General features: G+C 39.2%; 1 protein-coding gene across 4 annotated transcripts in view; it reads right to left on the reverse strand.

Moving 5' to 3' along the window:
* Window positions 1-279: 279 nt before the first annotated feature.
* cd2ap (CD2-associated protein) overlaps window positions 280-23,272 on the reverse strand; it is a 69,102-nt gene continuing 46,109 nt past the window's right edge. For 3 of the 4 annotated variants that reach the window (XM_062550558.1, XM_062550555.1, XM_062550557.1), the window contains 7 exons: window positions 22,743-22,902; window positions 21,326-21,435; window positions 19,278-19,408; window positions 16,534-16,623; window positions 5,407-5,585; window positions 4,536-4,599; window positions 280-2,306 (listed from right to left, as the gene is read on the reverse strand). In XM_062550558.1, the coding sequence (XP_062406542.1) occupies window positions 2,265-2,306; window positions 4,536-4,599; window positions 5,407-5,585; window positions 16,534-16,623; window positions 19,278-19,408; window positions 21,326-21,435; window positions 22,743-22,902 (776 nt within the window). In that variant the 3' untranslated portion in view covers window positions 280-2,264. The remainder of the gene's footprint in view (window positions 2,307-4,535; window positions 4,600-5,406; window positions 5,586-16,533; window positions 16,624-19,277; window positions 19,409-21,325; window positions 21,436-22,742; window positions 22,903-23,272) is intronic. The other variant, XM_062550556.1, reaches the window with a different exon arrangement.

Raw genomic sequence — 23,272 nt, forward strand, 5'->3', positions numbered from 1 at the left:
ATGATGTATTGCGATATCGAAGCAAGTCAAATTTGTAGTTTGAAATATGTCTAATTTCATCAAAACTACAGATACGCTACCCGATCTGGTAAAGTTGCATAGTACAGTTATAGCCGATAGAGGGCCGCAAAGTGAAAGCAGAAGTGCCGTTCACCCTGTTACGAGTTGATGAACTGCCGAAATGATTTTAGAAACATTATATCAAGGTACGAAAAACTCTTTAGTGTTGCTTTACAGCGAGAAATATAAGAATAATGGAAATTAACCATAGAAAGTAAATGAGAGAGTAAATAAAAGTAGATTTTATTTATATAGTTTGAAAAACATCTGTTCCCCTCCTGCAAATTTACAGTGCATACAAAGATCAATTGCAGAAATAATTTGCAGACTAGAATTTCATTAAAGTTTAGAATTTAAAAAAAAAGAATATGCTTTGCCAAGTGACGATACATGAAGAATGTTTTGACAATGTACAGATCACATTAGGCCTTGAGATGGTAATAAACACAAATTATGTTTCTTATTGCTTGAGACTACTACTTCTAAGCTGCAGACAAGGCTCATTCCAAAGTGCAAAGTCATCATACACATGCAGACACTCTTGTGAGGTACCTGATCTGGAATTTGTTATGCTTCAATCTCTCCTCAGAGGTATGATAAGTACACACATTAGCGTACTTTAAAAGAGTGATTTTCTTGGAGGTTAATAAGACATTAGTAAATTCTGAGTAGCTTTTGAAAGAACAAGGCAGATTGCAGAAAGTCACAAAAGGCCTACTGGAATACCCAAGGGCTACCCTGTGAGGACCAGTCAATTGTAGGACCTGTGCTGTAGAACAGTAGCATTAGGGTAAACTGCATTGTGCATATAGTAATAATTTGTGGATTGACACAGAAGTCCATCATCCATGTACAACTCTAAGAACACACTTAATGTCCCCATTTATCTCCCAGTATCTCAAACATGATTTTCAAATACACTTTACTTCTTCTGGCCATGTAAACCTGTAGAAAATCCTGTAACTCTATACATATGAACAAGGACTCACTACTTGTTCCACAGCCACCATAGCATGACTGAGGAGCTGTGCACAAATTCTATTGCATAAAGGCTGTTTTTTTTTTTTTTTTTAGTGAACACCACACATTCATATTTGAATAATTGTTCTGTATTCCAGTCACCAAACCCTCACCAATGTTCTGGTCTTAACCAAATAAGACTTAAATGTACAACATATTTAAAAAGTAAAACACTTGGTAAAATATATGCTTATCCTTTCAGATAGAACCTGTAAAAAGATGAGCCAACATGTAGACAAACACAACACCAATCAACATCCCTTCCCCATTACAAACAATAAAAGACATGATTAGGCTTTTTCCGCCTTAGTCCAAATTACAGGATCCATCCTGAGCTTGAACATTGTAGGGAATAAACAAAACATGACTGCTGGTTCTATTTTTGAATGTATATAACTTGATGTCAAATGAAGGCCATCTTTGGAAATTGAATGGTTCAAAGATCTGTGAAAATGTATGTGTATTTAACATGGCTGCATATCCATTAGCCACAAATATTTACAATGCCATAATTTTGTGCAATGAGATACATGCCATCTCCCAGAATTACCGCTTGGAAAAAGAACATTAGGCACAATAGTGATATCCTTTACAACAAACAAAAAAGAAGACCATCTCCCTTTAAAACAGCAAGGAAATATGTCATATCACTCCACATATATAATCATCTCTAAAGAGAAAGTGAATACATTGGTCCTCTGTAAGGGTGTGTGTGTGTGTATATACATCTATATATATATTTATACGCACACACACACGCACATACACACACGCACATACACACACACACACACACATATATATATATATATATATATATATACATACATATACATACATACACACACAAAATCAAAATGACTACATATAAAAATAAAAAATAAGGAACAAGGAAAATAATTTCCCATAACTTTATACAGAGTCAGTAGTATTTCAAAGCAATGTTCGGACATTCTCTCAGCACAGTAGTAATTTAAGGCCCCAGGAACTTGTTTTGGCAAAATAACCCATACACGTTTCCACTACAATTTCCTCTATTTCAATTACAATGATTATGTGCAAAACTGTAACCATAATGTTAAATAGAGCAGGGAATAAAAGGGCGTGAGAATGGCATCTTTCTCCTGTGGTAGGTCTTGATGACTATGTAGGGTTGCACTCTCATAGGCCATTTCTTTTCAGCTTCATGTTAACTGCAACATCTTCTTTAATTTGTCTATCTCAATCTATCATGAGGGAATAAAACAAGGAAATAAGTTAATCTCCACAAAAAACACAAACTTTTCATGAATATTTCTACAATTCTATGGCATATATGATGTGCTTGAATCAAACTAGAAATATTTGTTTGGAAAACTAAAGCCATGCACATTCTCCCATAGGCATGTATATCACACGCACAATGTGCAAGTTCAGAATCAAGGCGGCCTCATGAAAAGGTGGGATTTAGTTCAAATAGAACCAGACTGTACATTTTGGGACAAGAATACATGGGACATAGACTTTTTTTTTATGAATCTTAACATAAACTACACTTCTAAAAAAGTAAAACAGGTGAATTGTATAGCAAACAACCTCAAACAAAAATATGTATTTGTTTCACATATGCAAAGAAGTCAATTAACCAAATAATACATTGATTAGGAAGTATATTTATAAAGACTGAGGATGATTTAAAACTCACTGTTGAGAAAGAATGCATGTTCCATTGTCCCAACGTATGCATGCAGTGTAACATTGATAAATACTCAATAATAACAAATACCTCTCTATCAAGGACTGAAAATTATGATAGATATGAGCATCATTCCTGTTTTTTTCAGCATTATAGCACGGAAATAGAGGTACAGTACTATCTGAGACTTTTTTCCATGACAAATGAGGATAGCTTCTCATTATAGACTATAGGCCAATCAATTGATTTTTTTACAGCTCACAATTAAATGTAGACAGACACCTGTGGGTTTGAACGGGCTACAGTAGGACACCTGGTCAGTAAAAATTCAATAAAATAAGGACCCTATTCTAGGTTTTTCTTGGCATAATGATTATTAGTGGGCTTACTATAACGATTTTTTGGATCAATGGGCTCGACCACACCTATTTCTTTAATTGACACACCAGTGTTCAATTGAATTGAAGTGCATGGCAAAAATCACTGCCATGGATGGAAGGTAGGAGCAAGACTTGTGTCCTGCTTGGTGCTATGTTGTGTCGGATGAAGGGTCAATAGAGTTTGTAGTGTTCATTGCTAAACTATTTGAGAAAAAAGTGCTGAGCTTTCTACTTATACGGGGGTAAACTTGCTTTTAATCACCAGTGCTTCCCCTTGAAGTATTTCCTGTAGTGGTGCTGTTACACACAGTTATTATATACAACTAATAATTAAAGCTTAATCATAGGCCACATAGGCTCACATGTGAGCTAAACTACTAGACTTATCTTTCATGTCATTACATTGTATTGGTGGTGTGCAAGTCTAATTGAGTGCCTTAGGGATAGAAGAATGCACTATGAATCGTCTTAAAATCGATACACGTGTATAGATTATAACCTGTTGAGACAAAAGATTAATCGGCTTTTGATTTCATTTGTACATCAGATGTTGTAGGCCTATTCAACTGTTGGTTGGTTCAGACAGAAGGAGAGCATTTTGGAATGGGTGCATCAATTAAATAAAGAAATAATATTTTTTCAGTCATCATTTGTCTGCATGCAGCTCAATGTTTTCCTAAATAAAGACCTAAATAGTAAAAATGTCTGGAATATGCTAATTGACAAACATATATTTGTGTAGCCCAAGTATGTGGCTTCAAGGAAAAATAGAAAAATAGGAGTCATTTTTGGCCTATTTATGCCCCGTTGGGAAAAGAGTCTTTTTTACAAGGCAAATTTACTCAATGCACTGGCAGACAAATTTGCTTGCTTTTAGGACAAATTTATTTAACTCACTCATTGGCTGACAGATTTGCTTGTTTTCAGGAAGAGATGTCTTAAAATGAAGTCAAACTCTTCTCAAATTATCATTTATATATTTTTTATTATTTTTACTTATTATTTTTATATTAGATAGTTTGCAGTGTAGTAGGAAAATCACTGGTCACTACCAAAACTATCACGTCACTAACAAAACTTCAGCATTATGTTTCAGCTGTGGCTGTTTCACTAGTGAAATTTTCAGATAACTTTGAGCTTAATGTGCGTAATGCACATTAACACACAGTTGACTAATAGAGATCTGAACAATGAAACACACAGCAACAAGTATTTCAAGGTCACTGAGTACTGTCAGTACTAAAAAAAAAAAAAAAACGTAAACAATCGGTTTTTACTTAGCTCATATTGCTGCAGACAGCAGCTCAAGCAGCCAGGCAGCTCAGCACTACACTCTGGGGGCATGCTCATGAGCCCTCATGTTCATGCCAATGTAACACTGTCTTTGCAAATGTATTTACCTGTAGGGCCATACGCTTTGAACGCTCATCTTCCAAATCATTTCTCAGTTCAGCAAGTTCTCTCCTGTGGAAAGAAACACAGCAGTAATAATGTTAATAAGAACAACAATAATAAACTCCTCAGACTGTTGATCAATCATAAACCTATATTCAGTCAAAAGCTTACCAATACACCAAGTCATTTTGAATTTAAGATGATCAAATTCTAGTTATTAGAAAATGTAGACAATAGTACGAAGGACTGTCCAACTATCAACTGTTCATATGCAGAAGTAGTGTTAATGAGTAGTGTCAGTTCACTGGATATCAGTCACCGAGCAAGTCTATTAGTTTTCTAGAGGTTCATTCCATTCTTATTCACTTAAAAAAAAACGACACAAATAGGCGTTATCACTTGTATCATTACATGCAAATGTGTTGAACAAGTTGATATAGTCTAGCAGTAAGTACAGTGGTGCACAGCTTGGACCAAGGGGTGTTTTACTGTCTATTGGCCATTTTTCATTTGCACAATGCTATGAAAGCCTTTGTTTCCTTCATACTATCACAATGTCTGTCAACAGAAAAGTCTTGATTGAAACAGAAAACAGTGCTGCCTTGCACATTGTTCATTAGAAAATACTTACAGAGTTAACTTTTGTAGGTTGCACAGGTGCAGGTTGCACAATTTCTTTTGAACAATGCATTAACTGTTGTGCAAAAGTTCATTCTGATTCAAGAAATGCACCAAAGCAACTGAAAAAAGAAAATTTTCATTGCCACTGTATACACACACACACACACACACACACACACACACACACACACACACACACACACACACACACACAGACACACACACACAAATGTGACCTTGGATGTGTTTCCTTACATTTGCTGAGTCTTCAGTAACTCTACAGTCAACAGGACCTCCTTCATCTGAGTCCGAAGCTCATCCAGTTCCATGACTTTCTCCTTCTCCCTCCCAGCTCTCGATTTGATTTCAGGCGAGGTTGGTATTGTAGTGTTGACTTTACTGTTCAAGCCTGATGAGGCGGTTGAAACCAGTGGCTGATTGTGAATGACAAAGATCAGAAAGACAGAAGACGTTAAAGTTGTGACATTACATACCTGACTTTTCCACTTGGTCCAAAATGTTAAGAAAAGTGAAAAGGTTAGAAAAGCATTGAATTATTATTTTTCTTTAATTAATGCAAAGAGTACAGGTTCTATATGTATCAAATAGTTTGAAAATAGCGGTAGCCACATAGCTTAATTGATTTAAAATGTTTCAACTGATTTCAGCTTTGCTCAGCTTCCTGTTGTGCGTGGCTAATGCACTGCACATACGAATGTTGTTCATCTTAGAGAGATGTACACACCTACCAAATTTGGTGCATGTAGCTGAAAGTATATGCGAACCATAGGAATACAAATCATAAGGGGGCACCAAGAGTGTCCCTGGGCCAAACCTGAGGTCAAATTATTGTCCCTGAGTGATGACCTTGACCGCTAATGGGTCATTCCATGCCGAATGTACAAATGTCCCCACTCGACCGTCACAGATTTGGCTGAAGAAAATCAAGGTTTTTCACACACTTCTTGTAGTGTGTAATGTAGTGTAGTCCCAAGTATGAGCTCTCTACTCCCAACAGTTTTGTCACAAAACATGTCTTAGCAAGTACTCCCCCCCCCCCCCTGCATTTTTAAGCAGCGTTTTCTGAAGAGCCATTTTCAAATTGCTAATACTATAAAAGTGTTTAAGCTAGCTCATTCAAACTTCCCATGCTTAAAATACACTACCATGACTTGAGGAATATGGATTTCCAAGGGTCAGGGCCTGAATTTCATTTTTCACAACAGGGGGAATTCCCCCCCTCAGTGACTCCAATGGGGGGGATTTATACAGTTTGGGGGGGAGAATCATACAGTTTGCGGGAAACGCTACTTGTACAGTAGGCTTAAACCAGTGGCGGCTGGTGGTTTTAGAATTAACTGAGGAAGGTGTGCGCGCGAGGGGTGGTCTTTCAGAGAGGGAAGTTGTTAAACCCACATTATGGTTATGGATATGATTTAATGCCAAAGTAAGTAAACTGGAATTAAGAAATAAAATAATTTATACCCCAGCTTCTTAATATACTTTTAGTATCCTGTGCTGTTTTATACCCCTCCACTGCAAGACATAGTGCATGCACTGAAAATGTGCTAGGACTTTTATTTTGATATGGGTCCTAGAGTTTCTGAGTATAAAGTTTTTAGCCGTTTGTTAGCAGCTGGGTAGAAGTGTCAAACTTCTAAAGCAAAGGATTCAGGCTCTACTTTGATGCCCCCAAACCAGTTGTACAATCATGGCCTATCCCAAAACAATAACAGACAGAGACATGACATGTAGGCTAGTCTAACAAAAATACAGTATGGAGGCTCACGTTTTCATGAAAGCTTGATAGTGTGTAAAACAGCGACATGACGTTCAGCTAGTTACAATTCAAACCTTGCTAGTTAATCTTGTTAAAATTACTTAAATTTGTTTTCAACTAAATTAGACCTAAATAGTTACAGAAATGTCTTCGTCCAGACGTTCGTTCATTTGCTAGGTAAGCCTACGAGGCTTACCCTAGCTAGCTGCCTGCTACCATTGGAGTTTCGTAGGCCTGATGCGTCTTTCTGCCGCTCTGACCCTGTTTGTAAGTCCAGTGAGTGATACGAAGTTGGATGCTCAATAAAACGTTTGATTTATTAACAACTAAGCAACTGAAATGATTAAGTTAATTCAGTTTATTTTCGATCCACATGCTCGAATTTCCTGCGGCATGACAACTTCTGATATGTACAGTTAACCTGCATTTCTGATTGGATATTAGCAACACAATCAGCTCTACTGATGGTTCATTGACAGAGGCACTTCCGCGGAGGATCTTCCTCCCTTTGGCCATTCACTTCAATGATATTCACGAGCCGCGGGGGTCTGGAGAGTTTATTATGGGCACTTAAGTGTGCGGGAATCTCCCGCATTAGAATCATTAAGGTGCAGGAAATGAAAAAAATATGCGGGATACCCGCAATCCCGCACACAAATTCAGGCCCTGAAGGGTGCTTGGGTATATCATAGTATTTGTGGTGCTTGAATTTGCTTGAAGATTTTACTCTATTATGCTTTGTGGCAGCATCTTTGAAGGCCTGTGGAAAGTTTAATGTTTAAGCTAGAACCTTGAGATTGAATACAGACCTTCTAATGTATGCTCTGTATATTGTGTTAAAAAACTGTCCTTAAGTGCCGAACAGTGTGGAAGATATTGAAGCTTGAAAATTGATGAAAACCCATTTTGTGGCATTTTTTACATGCTGTTGCAAAAAAATGACAGCATCTACCAACATGAAACATTTTTCTTGGAAAGATTACATGTTTATTCTTAACATATAAAAAAAAATGTGATGGTGTTCTGCCCCATTTTCTCAAAATGTTTTTTTTGAAAATGTGGTATTTTTGGACTCGCCCAGCATTCAATGGCCTATGGAAGCATACTCAAATGGCAAAACATCGATGAAACAGAACTTACACTGCACAAAATACTTTATTTGAACTCCTTCATAAAAGATGTAGCAGCTTTGAGGTCATTCTCCTGAAGTACATACACTATTCATTTGTCCCACTGACGTCATTCCAAATTAGAACGCCGGCATTTTTCTGACCTAGCGGGGCGCTATTCTGACCGATCTCGGGCACTTATTATTGCCACGACTGAAATGAAAGAGAAGAGATACCGTGAGAAAATTGCCATTATTGGCAATGACCCTTATTCATTACCTCCGTCTTTGTTTTGTCCCTTATTATCCTCCCCGCGACTACCTAATTTTAATTTTCACGAGCTTTATGTGTACCTTGTACACAATCCCTCCCCTTACACTAGAGAAAGTTTGAAGGCACATAAAAGTACCGATGCCTACCAATATGCCGATGGGTCAAGGACGTCGGGATATGGTACCTGGAGACCAAGGATTTGTATTTAATCATCGGATATGTACGTTTTTTTTAAAAACCAACATTATATGTATATTTTGGGTGGCTTTTTTTACTGGCTGAAAAGCTGCTAACGTTACCTGTTAAGTTAACTCTAACTCCACTGAGCTCGCGGCTAGCTGTCACTTGATAATGTCATTACGTTGATCTCTGATTAGTTGTTGAATGTGTTTATCAGTTGAGAAACAGGTAGGGTTTTGTGTCAATCTTAATGTAAGCATGTTAAAGGAGCCGTATGTAGGAAATGTATTTCAATTAATCATAAAATGGCCCTGATATGTCACTAGACATTTAGAAATCATGCTAATTTCAAATACTTATATCACTGACAACAGTAGTCCGGCCAAGATATTTTCATTTAAAAGTGAAGTTACAGCCCTCAACTGATGTTGATGTTGTTATGTTGTGTTTTGGTTTGATGCGCCGCCCTACACTTATCTACGAATCACAAAGTCAGTAGTATTTCGCCATCCGGGTTGCCAGCTATGCTAGTTACCACCATAGACAGCTGCAGCTACAAACGTGTTGGATAAAATATGTCTACCGTTATGGAACCTAAAAGACCTTGTTATGAATCCGAAATACGTCTAAATAAAACAAGGATTTAGGAGATTGAGACGGCTGAAAACGGAGAAGAATTTGAAGACAGACGTCAGTGTTGTTAATTTGCTCCTGGACAGGTAAAGATTCATCAGTTTGGCTAACTTACTTGTAGGCTTACTTGTAAATGGACATTTTAAATAGCCTATTCATGACAGTTGAACAAATTATGCAAGTTCGTGCAAAGTAACGTTATGTTGACCATATGGAGGAGGTGGGTCATTGAATTGAAAAGGTAGGCTAAGGAATTGTTTGGGAAATAAAAGCAGCTATAGTCATTGCTAACGTTAGCAATGCATTATCAGAGTGAGTTCGTTTCTCTGTCATTATGCTGAGGAAAACTTGCCATTGAAAGCTAGCAGCCTACGTTCCTGCTGAAGCTAGCTGGCAACCGTGACTCAGAGGGGAGGAGGAGGCGATTCACCGCTCTACAGTATTTTGAAAGTAATTGCAGTACTCGTTTTGGCCAAAATCCTACATACGGCTCCTTTAACTAAACTGAACGGTAGCTCATCTTCATCTTAGCTTAATTTCAGTTTAACAACTAGTTACATTAGTGTTGCCCCTACATGTTCGCTACATTCTTCCGATTCAGTTGCCACTTTTTGATTAATTTGTTTCAGTCTTCTGTAGGCTAGATTAGGCCTACCGTAGAGAACAAAATAGGCGCTGTATACCATGCAATCCTGACTAAATTAACTCTTTTGTTTATTGTTAGTTCTGTTTTTGATAGGAGTAGCCTAACCTCGAATTTATGACACATTGTAAAACATGTCTTTGTCATTAGCCTTTCTATGATCATGCAGTAGCCTACATTGTGTTGATGTGTCTAAAACAAGCTGTTTTTTTAGGAGAAAAAAACAGTATGAATGTATTAACATAGCCTGACTACAGACTTTAGCCAGTGGTGTAGGCCTATGTTCATAATAAATTGCCCTCTCCTAAATGCAGTAGCTGCTACTTTTCCATTAGTGTTTTAGGCATAATGTCATTTGACAGCATAAATACATGCATGACCTTATCTACTTTAGCAAAATCAGAATAGGCTGACTAGTGTGTTCTTGATTTAACAGGTCCATCATTCTCAAGCCTTGAACGCTAAACCTACATGGCTATGGATAGTGGTGCAGGAGAATGGAACTGTGGTGATGGCACACTGCACGTGCATGGCCGGACTACGAGAGGTGTGCTCTCATGCAGCAGCACTAATGTACACACTATTAGCTGCCATAGAGCGCAGAGAAGGACAGTACAAGTGAACCATGTTCATGGGCAGAACCAAGCCAGTCATATATCAAATATGACGAGTTAGCGAACATCTTCGTAAAGAAGAAGGCAGAAAACCCACAAGTCAAGTCAAGTCCAACACATGACACCATCTTCTGATGAATTGCAAGACTTTTTTGAGCAGCTATATCAGGAAGCCATCCCCAAGAAAAGTGCCATCCTTTCTGTGATTGAGGGCCATTCCTTCAGATATACACCAAAGACTGCACAGCTGGACATGCCGCCTCTGCTCACCTCTCTGTACTTAAGCACCAGGCTTGAATCAGATTTGCCCGCACTGCTGGAGGAAGGTGCTGAAATATTTGAGGAGGTACTTCTCACACCTGAGCAATTAAGATATTACAATATAAAGTCCTGTGTTAGCATAAGAGAATTGTGGCATCCTTGCCGTTGTTGCATCATGAAATTATAGATTTGTTCAGAAATTAAGGAATTATTATGCTTTATAAAGTTTTTATTTTTTAATAATTATTCCAATTATTTTTTAAGTGCATGTTAATTGAGGAAAAGACAAGGGAACAGAGGAAGTCGAGGGTGTGGTTTGATCACAGAGCAGGACGAGTTACAGCATCAGTATTTCATTAGGCAGCTAGGACAAATAACTCTTCTTCTCTGATTAAGAGAGTTTGATATCCACGGTCTCACTTTTCCACAGAAGCGACCAGGTAGTCCTACAGTTTAAGGAGTAGGACTTGTTAGATTTGCTATCTATTCAGACATGAATACAAGGATATTTTATTATCGCATGCATATGGTCACTGAATGTAAAACATTCTGTGAAATTGTGTTGGTTTCTCAGTCCATTTGTGCATAAATAAGGGATAGGAAAGGTGCTTACTTTTTTACATTTACCCCAGAAACAATATGCATGTGACACCATCATTAAAGGAAAGATAGGAAAATCTGCAAATAATGACATGAGGCATGCTCCATAATATATTAATAAAAAGATAAATTGGGTGTACCAGTATAGTGTGCATGGGGTAACAAAATGAGGGGCAGGATGTTACTACACACCTTTGCAAACACATTAGCAATGAAATTCATTGAGGACTTACTTCGCATACGGGTCAAATATCCTCTGAAAAATAAAGTTTAAAATGTTATAGCTCTGACTATTCTGACTTGTGTTTTCATCAGATGGGATCTGCAAAATGAAGACACTGCGAGGGAGTCATACTGGAAGGCCATGCAAGATGTCCATGAAGACTTCCACATAACAGCATCAGGACTCATGATCAACCCTGACCTGCCGTGGATTGGAGCATCACCAGATGGTGTGGAGAGGTGTAATTGCCATGGGATGGGCGTGCTTGAAATAAAATGCCCCTTCACTGCTAATGGCCGCACTCTCAAAGCATGTTCCCGAGACCCACGCTTCTGCCTTACAGATACTGCAGAAGGTACAATGACACTCAGGGAAGATCAGTTACATGTATCAAGTGCAGACCCAAATGCGTGTAGCTGAGGTCATGTATGCTGATTTTGTGGTGTGGACACCACAAGAACTGTTCACACAGCGAATCTTGTTTGATGAAACCTTTTTTGATCAGGCATACATGAGTGTGGAGGAATTCATCAGAACAGGCATACTGCCTGAGCTGTCAGGTAAATGGTTTACAGTGCCACGCCTCTCCTCACCTGCTACTGCTACGCATTTGTGAAGTCACACACTGATGTTGGACAAGGAGACTGGCTCTCAGTCTCCGCTTTAATTCATCCCAAAGGTGTTCTATTGGGTTGAGGTCAGGACTCTTTGCAGGCCAGTCAAGTTCATCTACATCAAACTCTGTCATCTATGTCTGTATGGACCTTGCTTGGTGCACTGGTACACAGTCATGTTGGAACAGAAAGTGGCCATCCCCAAACTGTTCCAAATTGTCCAAAATATCTTGGTTAATGTTGAAGCATTCAGAGCAGGGGGTCAGGATTTGGAGGGTTAGCTTCAGCCAGTTAGCATGTCATTTGGCCGCCGACATCTTTGAAAAAATGGCGTTCCAAGGTTGCAACATATCCGGCACCAGCGCATGCACGAGACAGCTCATGCACGAGTTTGGTGTTGAGCACGAGCGTCCTCCCGCGTCCATGTTGATAACGCATTCTAGAAGACATAAATAAAATGACTGACGACTAGGATTAAGTTACCGATACTTGATGCCTGTGGATTATCATTATACCAGGCTTTGTGAATAAAAGAAAAAAGCAAATGTTGTTCTAATAGGTTACTATTATTTGCATTAGACTATGTATGAGTTGGCAAGGTATGATAAGACATTTTAGGAAATGCGAAGAAATTCTCTAACTAAACCCAATTATTAACCTACTCGCTGTCGTGTAGGCTAGGCTATGAAAACTATTTTAAAACGCTCAGCTGCAGACCTGTAGCCTAGTTCATAACAACGCAGCGTTGGGGGTCACAGCCTACAGTAGATAGCAGCAAAAGTTTCCGACAGTGACAGCAGACTTAAAATGCATGCTGCTCGAAACACAACACATGGATGCGCACTTCTATCGGTAAGCCTATAATATGCGTTGGCTTCATTTCGTCTGCCTGCAAATGTAGGTTTAAGCTGCAAATTCACACTGGGTGCAGCACAAATAGCATATCAGGTATCCACAAGTTTCTTACATCCCATACTTATTAAGAGTCATTTTCGTTGGGTAGTATTGCGCACATAACATCCTAGGTTCAAAGCATTTACTGTGGGGATCATATTTATGTGTATGCTAAGTGAATTCTTGCTCAATATTGACTCGCCATGTTCATCATATCATGACATATGAATATCACATTAAAGGATTTCGAGACAAGGTGCAAACTTCTCCACCACCATCCCAACTCAAATAATTAAATACATTTGCGCCTGTAACGATAGAAGCGCGTTCACGAACACCTTCTCTCACTCTCCAATCTTCATCAACGATATACCTTATGTTGTCTCGTTGTAACGTGGAACCTAATTGGCTCATTCTAGCTGGTGACGGAAATGAACACCCATGGAACGCCATTTTCTCAAAGATGGCTGCGGCCAATTTCAAACTTTTTTGGCTGAAGTAGCTAGCCTAGCATGGGCCATTGAAATGAATGGGGGCGGGACTTAGTCCCTCTCTCCAGTTCTTATAATACCTCCATAATTCAGAGTTCCTTTCTCTGGAATTAAGAGACCAAGCCCAGCTCGGGGATGGCCACTTTTTGTTCCAACATGACTGTGTACCAGTGCACCAAGCAAGATCCATACAGACATGGATGACAGAGTTTGGTGTAGATGAACTTGACTGGCCTGCACAGGAGTTCAAACAAAGTATTTTGTGCAGTGTAAGCTCTGTGTCGTAGATTTTGCATTTAAATATGCTTCCATAGGCCATTGAATGCTGGGCGTGTCCAAAAAAAATTGAGAAAATGAGGCAGAACGCCATCACAATTTTTTGATATGTTAATAATAAACATCTAATCTTTCCCCGAAAAATGTTTCATGTTGGTAGATGCTGTCATTTTTTTGCAATAACATGTGAAAAATGCCACAAAATGGGTTTTCATCAATTTTCAAGCTTCAATATCTTCCACACTGTTCACCACATAAGGACAGTTAATTAACACAATATACAGAGCATACATTGGAAGGTCTGTATTCAATCTCAAGGTTCTAGCTTAAACATTAAACTTTCCACAGGCCTTCAAAGATGCTGCCACAAAGCATAGAGTAAAATTTTCAAGCAAATTCAAGCACCACTATACTATGATATACCCAAGCCACACCCTTGGAAATCCATATTTCTCAAGTCATGGTAGCGTATTTTAAGCATGGGAAGTTTGAATGAGCCAGCTTAAACTCTTTTATAGTATTAGCAATTTGAAAATGGCTCTTCAGAAAACACTGCTTAAAAATGCATGGGGGGAGTAGTTGCTAAAATATGTTTTAGCAACTTGACTTTTTTCAGCCAAATCTGTGATGGTCGAGTGGGGACATTTGTACGTTTGACATGGAATGACCCTAATGGTAACCATTTCAAAAAAGTAGAAGTCTTTGAGAATGAAACAAACCGGGTAAAGCGTAATAATAACAATAACAATAACAATAACAATAACAAACATAGCTGCAAGCAGCAATGTGGGGGCCAAGCTTTGGAAATTTGGAAAGACAACCCCCCTCCCCCCGTGACCACCATAGAGGAGTATTTGTGTGCTTTTGTCTGGGCTTGAGAGAGAGAGAGAGAGAGAGAGAGAGAGATAGATGAAAGCATTACTGAAAAATGAGCTGACTTCCTGTGATTATAGCGCACCCCTAGCGGAGAGAGAGTGGATTTGAAGAAAATAGCCAAAATTAATTTCTATTTTTTTTTGTTTGTGTGTGTGTCGTTGGGATGTGTTCCTAAGTCCACTTACCAAGTTTGGTTTCGATAGGTGAAAGTGTTGTTCATTATAGCGCCCCTAGTGTTCAAACATTACCAAATTTAGTGTAGGTCCTCAGGATGTGCTCACAAGTCCACGTACCAAGTTTGGTGTTGATACGAGAAAGTTTTGCTAATTATAGCGCCCCTAGTGGTCAGAGTACACCAAATGTATTGTGCGTCCTCAGGGTGGGGTCCCAAGTCCATATACCAAGTTTGGTTTCGATACGTGAAAGCATTGCTGAGATATGAGCCTACTTCCTGTTACTATAGCGCCCCCACAGTTGTCAAAGGGCACCAAAGTTGTTGAGGCTTCTCTTAATTGGGTTCTGAGCCCATGTTCTAAGTTTGGTCTTGATACGTGAAAGCCTTGCTGAGATATAGGTTCACTTCCTGTGTGGCGGCTTTGCCGCCAATTAGGATTGGCTGTTACAGGCGAGCACTTCCGTCAATTGTTCCATAGAACAATTATAAGTCATGGTCTGAAGATGGTGTGTGCAAATGTTGGTGAGAATCGGATGAAATTTGTGACCTGTGAAACTTTTTGACCGTTTTTGACCTTGTCCTGCTGGTGGCGCTACAGCCTGAATGGTAAAGTATTGTTAATAGGTGGGTGGGGTCAGTACTTTTGCCTTAATCCACAGAGCAATTTTCAGCTTGATAGGTCAAAGCATTGCAGAGCTACTTGCATTAATGTTGTTGAAAAATGTATACATTTTGACCTGTTGGTGGCGCTAGAGTTTCGGGGTCTGGAGTCTGTAAATTGGGTAAAGTGGTCATTGGCCATAGAGGAATATGTGTGTTAAATTTCAAAACTTTTTACTGTATGGTTCTATGGCTTCCATAGAGATATAGGTTTAATGTCTGTGTGGCGGCTTCGCCGCCGATTTTGATTGGCTGTTAAGGGCAAATAATTTTGTCAATTCCTCCAGAAAGCAATGCAATAAGAAGGCATGGTCTGAAGATGGTGTGTGCAAATTTTGGTGAGAATCGGATGAAATGTCAGACCTGTGAAACTTTTTGAAAGTTTTGACCTTGGTCTGTTGGTGGCGCTACAGCGTTTGTGGAAAAGTCTTGTTAATTGGTGGGTGGGGCTATACCTTTTGTGTTAATACACTGAGCAAGTTTCGGCTTGATAGGTCTAAGCATTGGAGAGCTAATTGCATTAATGTTGTTAAAAAATTGATGATTTTTGACCTGTTGGTGGCGCTAGAGGTTTGAGGTCTGGAGTCTGTAAGTTGGTGATAGTGCTTAGAGTTGTGAGTAGAATAAGTGTGCCAAATTTCACAACTTTTTACTGTATGGATCTATGGGCTGCCATAGACTTCCAGAGGAGAAAAATAATAGGAAAAGGTACAATCACTATGGGTTCCTCGCAGCTTCGCTGCTTGGCCCCCAATAACAACAAACACCTTTCGAAAAACTGTAGGGCCCTGCGCCCTTCCAGAAAAAAGAGGGCTTTGCACTTCCAGTGCTCGGCCCCTAATAAAATAAAACTATTAAACATACTATTTTACATTAGAATATAATAAATAAAAGTGAGAGTATATGCCAACCATGGAGTCAAATAAGGGGACACTAGCGAGCCTTACATTTTAGTGGATATGGCTTGGTTGTTGATTGGTTGCTTTGGGATATCCCAAACCTATAGCACTAGGAATGTAACATGTCTCCTGTGTATAAGATTGTACAACTCAATCAGCAAAAAATGAACAACTCATTTACCTTCCCAAGGTCTGAAGGCTTGGTCAGATTAGACTGAGAGACTTCGTCCTCCTCTGCCCTCTGACTGGTATCACCTGCCTCTTTGCTTGGCTGGAATAAAATTAAAATATTCATAGATATTTTATAAAAAGACACTGTGCAAATATTTAACAGCAGCCCTTTTTATTCCCTCTGTTGAGATTAATTTACATCCATGCTTTCCCAATAGATTGCTTTTCACATAAATATGGTAGGAGAAAGAGGAGACCTTGACCTAGACCAGTGGTCCCCAATCATTTGTATAATTATTATCTAAGGGCCAAATTATGTACAGCAAGATGAGGCTGAGAGCCAACAACCCCTCCCCGTCCCCCTTAATAACAAACAAACAATTGTACAAATGAAACTTATAAAGCATTATCAGCTGCCACGCATTTATCTAAGTAACTGATGTGAACTGAGGCAAACTGTGGACAATTAAACCATCCACCCATGGGCTTTTTGAAAGACAGGTCAGTGGTGGTCCTGGGGGTTCTCTGGGGGCTCTCTCCCTGAAAGAAATTATGGGCTAGATGCAATTTCCTCAATTCTGGTATATTTTAACAGGTTGTTAGATAGGCTACTTCTATCTAACAAAGTAAAGCTTTTGTTTCAATGACTAATTCGGAACCAGCTTTAATAACCTCATGATAGGCCTAACCTTGCATGCAGTTGCAATATCTGTTAAATTCATTTCTTTAATGTTTTGAATGCAGGCGTCGTGTACGATTTTCACCTCAACGTTACGTTTTTTTTTGTACTTGTCATGATCTGTTATGAGACTGTAATAGATAATCATTCACAGTGATTGAAATGTTATCAGAGAAGTATGTAACACAGATGTGGAGATCGCTTAGCACGCATCGCCAGATAGTGCATGTCTGTTTACCTTTGTTCAAACATCACGTTGCGGGCCAACAAATTCCTGTGCGTGGGCCGGATCAGTGGTCCATTTGGGGACCACTGACCTAGACCTGACCAACCTCTCAATTCAAGTGAATAAATATCAAACATAAAACAATTTGGCAATGTTAAGCTCAAGTTCTTTACTGGATTCTGGGGACTGTTAAAATGTGATCGCTGCCTATAGTCAAGTCAAGTCAAGTCATTTTATTTATATAGCGCATTTAACGTAGCCTGGCAAGCCAAACTAAAATGTATAGTCTGGGGTCGGACCATTCACAGAGCTGAAGCCTGTGGGTGGGATGAACAGTTGTCTTTCAAACTGCCTCTGCACGTAATAGGCCAGCATTTGTGACCAATCGTAGCCGGTTGGTAAAACGGCAAATACATCCTTCTTTAAAACGAATGACTTGAGTGCTTCTTTCTGCTCAACCTTCAAAGAAAAGCCCAAGTCTTACTCATCCAAAGCCGATTCAAATGAGCGCGCTTCGTTAGCCTCATCCATCTTTTGTTTTTCTCTATGGTTGTTCAACAGGGTCTCACACCCAACTCGTCGAACGAGGACGCATGGTCCAGCCCCCTGGCGTCAATGTCGGAATTTGGTGTTGGTGTTTTGTTCAGTTTCGTTCAGTTAGCCTATTAGCCTGTTTGATGCTCATTGAACTCAATGCAAATCAAACAAGCTAATAGGCTAACTGAACAAAACTGAACAAAACACCATGCCTATGTCTAGGTATGGTGAAGGGTGTGTGATGATGTGGGTCAATTTTAGTTCTAAAGACCAAGGGAACTTTATCAGGATGCATAGTATCCTGGATCCATGAAATAAGTAGCCTTTAAAAATAAAAAACTGCCTGCCCCTATGTTAACCCTATGTGTTAAATTCCCATAGGGTTACATAGGGGTGACAAGATTTTTGACCCCACTATTTTGGGAAGAACATTTATCTATTTATGATACATTATTCATTCACATAGAAAATTGGTGCGTCCTTAAAGGTTGGATTTTTCCTAATTTTATTACATAAGCCATTAAAATCAATTTCCAAAAGATGATTTTATATTCCTCTTTTTAGTCAACTTTAGCATGGGGTGCCAACAATTTTGACAATGACTGTATATGAAATAACGTTAGCGGTCATTGAACACTATTATTAGCTATCCTAGCTAATGTTTATCCTAGCACTGAACTCGTTAAACGCGCCGTCCCATTCAGAGTTTATGGTTGCTATAACAACCCTTGCTGAGCTTAGTAGACGTACCAGATGACAGTGCAATCGTGGTTGAAATACTCCCGAAACACTCAAGGAAACATAGCAAGCGGAACGAGTGGAGAGTGTCCTGTGTTGCTATTATCGTTTCGCAACTCACCGAGCTAGCAAGTCAAGCAGTGCATAGATAAAACTGGTGGCACTGGTCAAGATCCCAGAGCTTCTTCGCGCGTATGACATCATTTTATCTGACCAATCAGTGGACAGCACTGTTCACGTGACATTTTAGTATCGACTAGTATCGACTAGACCCACCTCTGAAACAGGTACAAGTAGGTACTAAAAATCGAAACGGGTCCACCCTTCAATCCGCAGTGGAAATGCTCCCAATCAGGGTAGAGTCGCACCGTGCCGTACCGTACCAGTGGAAAAGGGCCATTTGTCATCCTCTGTTATACTCTGTCAACTTTTTCTCCATAACACTCAGTAGACAAAAACAGATCTTTTAGCTTCCTTTAAAGCAGCTGGACACTTCAAAACGAGTTCTTGGATTAGTGTCGTTCACAAGGTGGTGGTGACAAAGCACATGCATAACAACCTGAAAATACTGGACCTGAATGGCACTCACAGAGGGGCCTCCAAACTGTGCAGGAAGTCTTCTCCCAGGCATTTTGGGTCTGTTTGCAGTTGGATGAGAGAGTTTCTCAGAGGTTGCGGAGACGTCATCAAAGCTCATGAGGTCAACTATGGAAAGGAAAATGTCAATCAATAAACAATCATCCAAGCACAACACTAGACTGAAACAAAAGAGAAAGAGACACAACAGCAAAGGTCAAATGAGAAACCTGCAAACATCAAGAAAATACAGCTAAAATTACAATGGAAAAGGTCACATATTGACATAATTTTACATCATACCACACCACATTCACACCAGTTAGAATGAGAGGCTGGTTCTATAGCTGTGCTTTACTGTGCCACACTGGCGTAGGTTTAGGGGGGGACGCATGGGACTAGTCCCATTCAATATTTTAAGATGACAAAATTGTCCCCCCCAATATTTCCGCGAACTTATTTTTGCGTTCCGACGGCCAGCACGGCAGTAGGCCTACAAGGCACGCGCCGTGATTTGATTGGCTGAAAGCGCTACACACACGGGACTCGAGAGCATGGAGGTATTAGCTCGAGAGTGTCAAAGCAGATTAGCAGAGTCTGATTGGCAGACATACGAGCGTGCGGGTGTCGACGATATCGGTAAGTTACCATAAAAGGCCAGAGTAAAACATTTTAACATTCCCTTTGCTCTTCAGCACGTATATGTTTGCCCCTTTTTGTACTTTGTTTGTATATCATCTATGCCACCCAAGAGGGAACATACAAAGCTTGCACATACAAAGGGGACATAATGCTTTTTCACAAAGCAAATAATAGCCACACAAACTAGCAGTGGTAACGTTAGTGACCAGACTTTCAAATTTAGATTGTACCATGGAAAATATTATTAACTAGTGATAGTAGGCTATATGTTACCCAGGATATTGTTACAGCTAAACCTATAGCGTCTGTATTTCAACCAAGGTTAGGAGCATTGATTAGGGGTGTGCAGCACGGATAGTGGCATAGAAGTTGCTCTATCTATCTTGATAGAATGCCAACGTTTCCTTACCAAGTCACCAAGTAGGCTTAATTAGCCTACCTTAAATCTTACAGTCACAATAAACAGTGGATCTGAGACATTTTCGTTTCTATATTAATTCTGTAATGTATTAGTGTGTAGCATACAATGCAGAGAAATAAAAAGGAGACCACCGAATTCACAGTTTAATGAAGAACTGTCATTGCATTGCTAGACAAGCTCTGAAAGTAGCCTACTTCCCTGTGGCAGTACTTTTTGCTAGTATAATGTCCATAATAATTGATGTTAATAAAATGTTGTTTGTTCAGCATTACAGTCTCAGGTATATATGTATTATGTCTCATAAATGTATAGATATTATTCCTAAACTATGGTTCATACCCATACACAGTTACTTAAATAACAGGCTATATGATCTGGACAAATCTAAGATATGCGTAGCTTCTGTTATCTGAGAAACAACATTGCCATCTAGTGGTTAAACAGTGGATACTACATAATAATTGTTGTCCGCACACATTCCTCTACACGTTTTATATTTTATAGTAATATAAAAGCAAGAGGCTATTGTTTAAACTAAACGAAAACAAAAACAAATTACAGTCTTCCCAGTAAAAGTTCACTTCTGGGTGTCCCCCCCAAAGCTGAGACCAAACCTACGCCCTTGCTGTGCCATTACTGTGATCAACTATGATGCTATTTGTGATAATAAAAATTCTGTTTTTATCTTTTTATTTTAGAAGTACAAAGTACATTATTGCCTTATTTGCACATTATATTTTTGTTTGACAGACTTATAACGAATAAACGGCCCTACACATTAAAGGTTAACTATGCAAGTTTTTTTAGCTTAATTTACCCTGATCAGCTTCGGAATCATTGGAATGGTGAATGGAGTCCACAAGATTTCCTGCTTTTAATGAAGTTTTAACCTCTTTCAAATTCCTTTTACAACACCTAATTGTTCTATCTGTTTGTGCTCTTTCTATATTTATACTTTTCTTCTAATTAATATTTTAACATACTTGTTTCAGCGGTTTTCTCCCCCCAGTCACCAGACAATGTTTTTGGTTTTGTGTGTAGTGCTGGTTCCAGGTCTGACTTTGGTCTTGTGGTAGGTACCTCTCCATTATGTCTACAAGAGGACAGAAGAAAAGAAAAATGAAGACTGAAGGACATGTACTGTAGGACACAGTAAACCATTTGCTGTGTAATTCCAGCTCCTGAAAAGTACCCAAGCAACATCAGTCACAGACAGTGTACACTCCATCTCAATAATTAATGTCTTTTCAATATTTACCAACTGTTGCCACTGTGAATAAGTTAAAAACACCCAAATTAAATGAATATTTTTTCAAAAAACATCAACAGGCCTTAAGATCTGATCTGAGAAATAAACTATTTACTATCTGATTATACCACTGTTGTACCCACTAATAACGTCTGATATGTTTGCCGCCAGTGAAACTAATTTGGCGCCACACCAAAAGAGACCACTGGATGCCGTATGCCTCATTTTGTCACATTTCCATAAACGCGAACTGATTGGTTTGTCAGTGTTCAAAAATTTGCATACACAGAATTTCATTGGCTGGCGCTTGCATGATCCGTCAAAAGTTGAAAATTTCTCAACTTTTTAGCGGAGGCAACGTATCCCAGGCAACGCATCGGACCCACAATTCAGTGTGGCATGAAATGAAGTCCAGCCAATGTAAAGTGACGTTGGCGGACGCAAGCGTGTGACTGCACCGTTACTGCTCCCTGCGCACCGCTGTTGGGCAGGCAGCTGACTGCTCTGGGTTAGCGTGTGCTTCACCTCACTGTGTATTCACTGCGTGCTTTATATACTAATTTATGCCGTTAGTCTGCTAGCTTACGTAAGCTAATTTAGTTTAACGTCATGCTTTTGCTAACGTCATACCATAGTGTTAACCAAAACCTAAACAAGGAAGGGCAGGAAGTGCAGTTCAAGTGGTAGGCTACTTACATCTTTTAAAACAAAACAATTAAGCAAGATGCATTCAATGTCAGGGAAAACTGAGTGTATACATATATTGATAATAATGGAATGTGGCCATTCTAATCCATGATGGCCAAAACACGCATTTCCATCTTTGCTAGTAATGTTTCTAAATAAAATTCTATTCTATAATGTTTCTAAATAAAAATGCACTGTACCGATTGTGAAAACACAATGTGCAATTATTTTGGAAAGTAACCATTTTCGACATGATATTCATCGGACAGTGACAATATACTGTAAGTTGCTTTGGACAAAAGTGTCTGCCAAATACCATTAAAAACCCACCACTTGTTGTTGGACAGTTACACCTGAAATCATTGATTAATTTCATACTGATCATTTCATTCTAGGAGTGGTTAAATTTGGGGGACTAAAACGAGTTTGTTAATAGCTAATCTGTAGAAATTATAGAGACTAACTTAGCAGCAGGAGTGGCAGGAGATGATGCTAGAGGTTTCTCAGGTCGTTTGGGTGGTCCAGCTCCTGAGCGCCCTTTGCCAGGCGGAGGGATTGGCTTTTTAGGTGGAACCATAGGAGCAGCAGGCTTTGACGGTTTGTGATCTGGAACCATCTTGTCACCTAAACAGAACAGAAAATACTAAGTGAATGGAGATCACCTACAAACCAGAGTACTTATAAACAGTGTATATGACACGTATATGTATATGTCGACCTATGACACGGAAGTGAAGGTATCCTCAGATGCTGAAAGTGTGTTTGATAAAGTACATTAGGGCTCCACTTGTTCTTTGTCATCAAACTTGTGATCTCTGAATAGATTGGAAGAGTGCCTACTTTCAAAATGACACAAAAACCCTGCCTAGCTTAGCCTAGATTCCCATTTGATCATTTGATATACGTGATGGGTAAACTGGCGCACTACCAACATGCTACCAATCAAATTCAATATTAGTAGGACTACTTAAGACACTTTAGTCATAGGCAACGT

Source organism: Sardina pilchardus, chromosome 12, assembly GCF_963854185.1.
Source record: "Sardina pilchardus chromosome 12, fSarPil1.1, whole genome shotgun sequence".
In the NCBI taxonomy this organism is placed as follows: Eukaryota; Metazoa; Chordata; class Actinopteri; order Clupeiformes; family Clupeidae; genus Sardina; species Sardina pilchardus.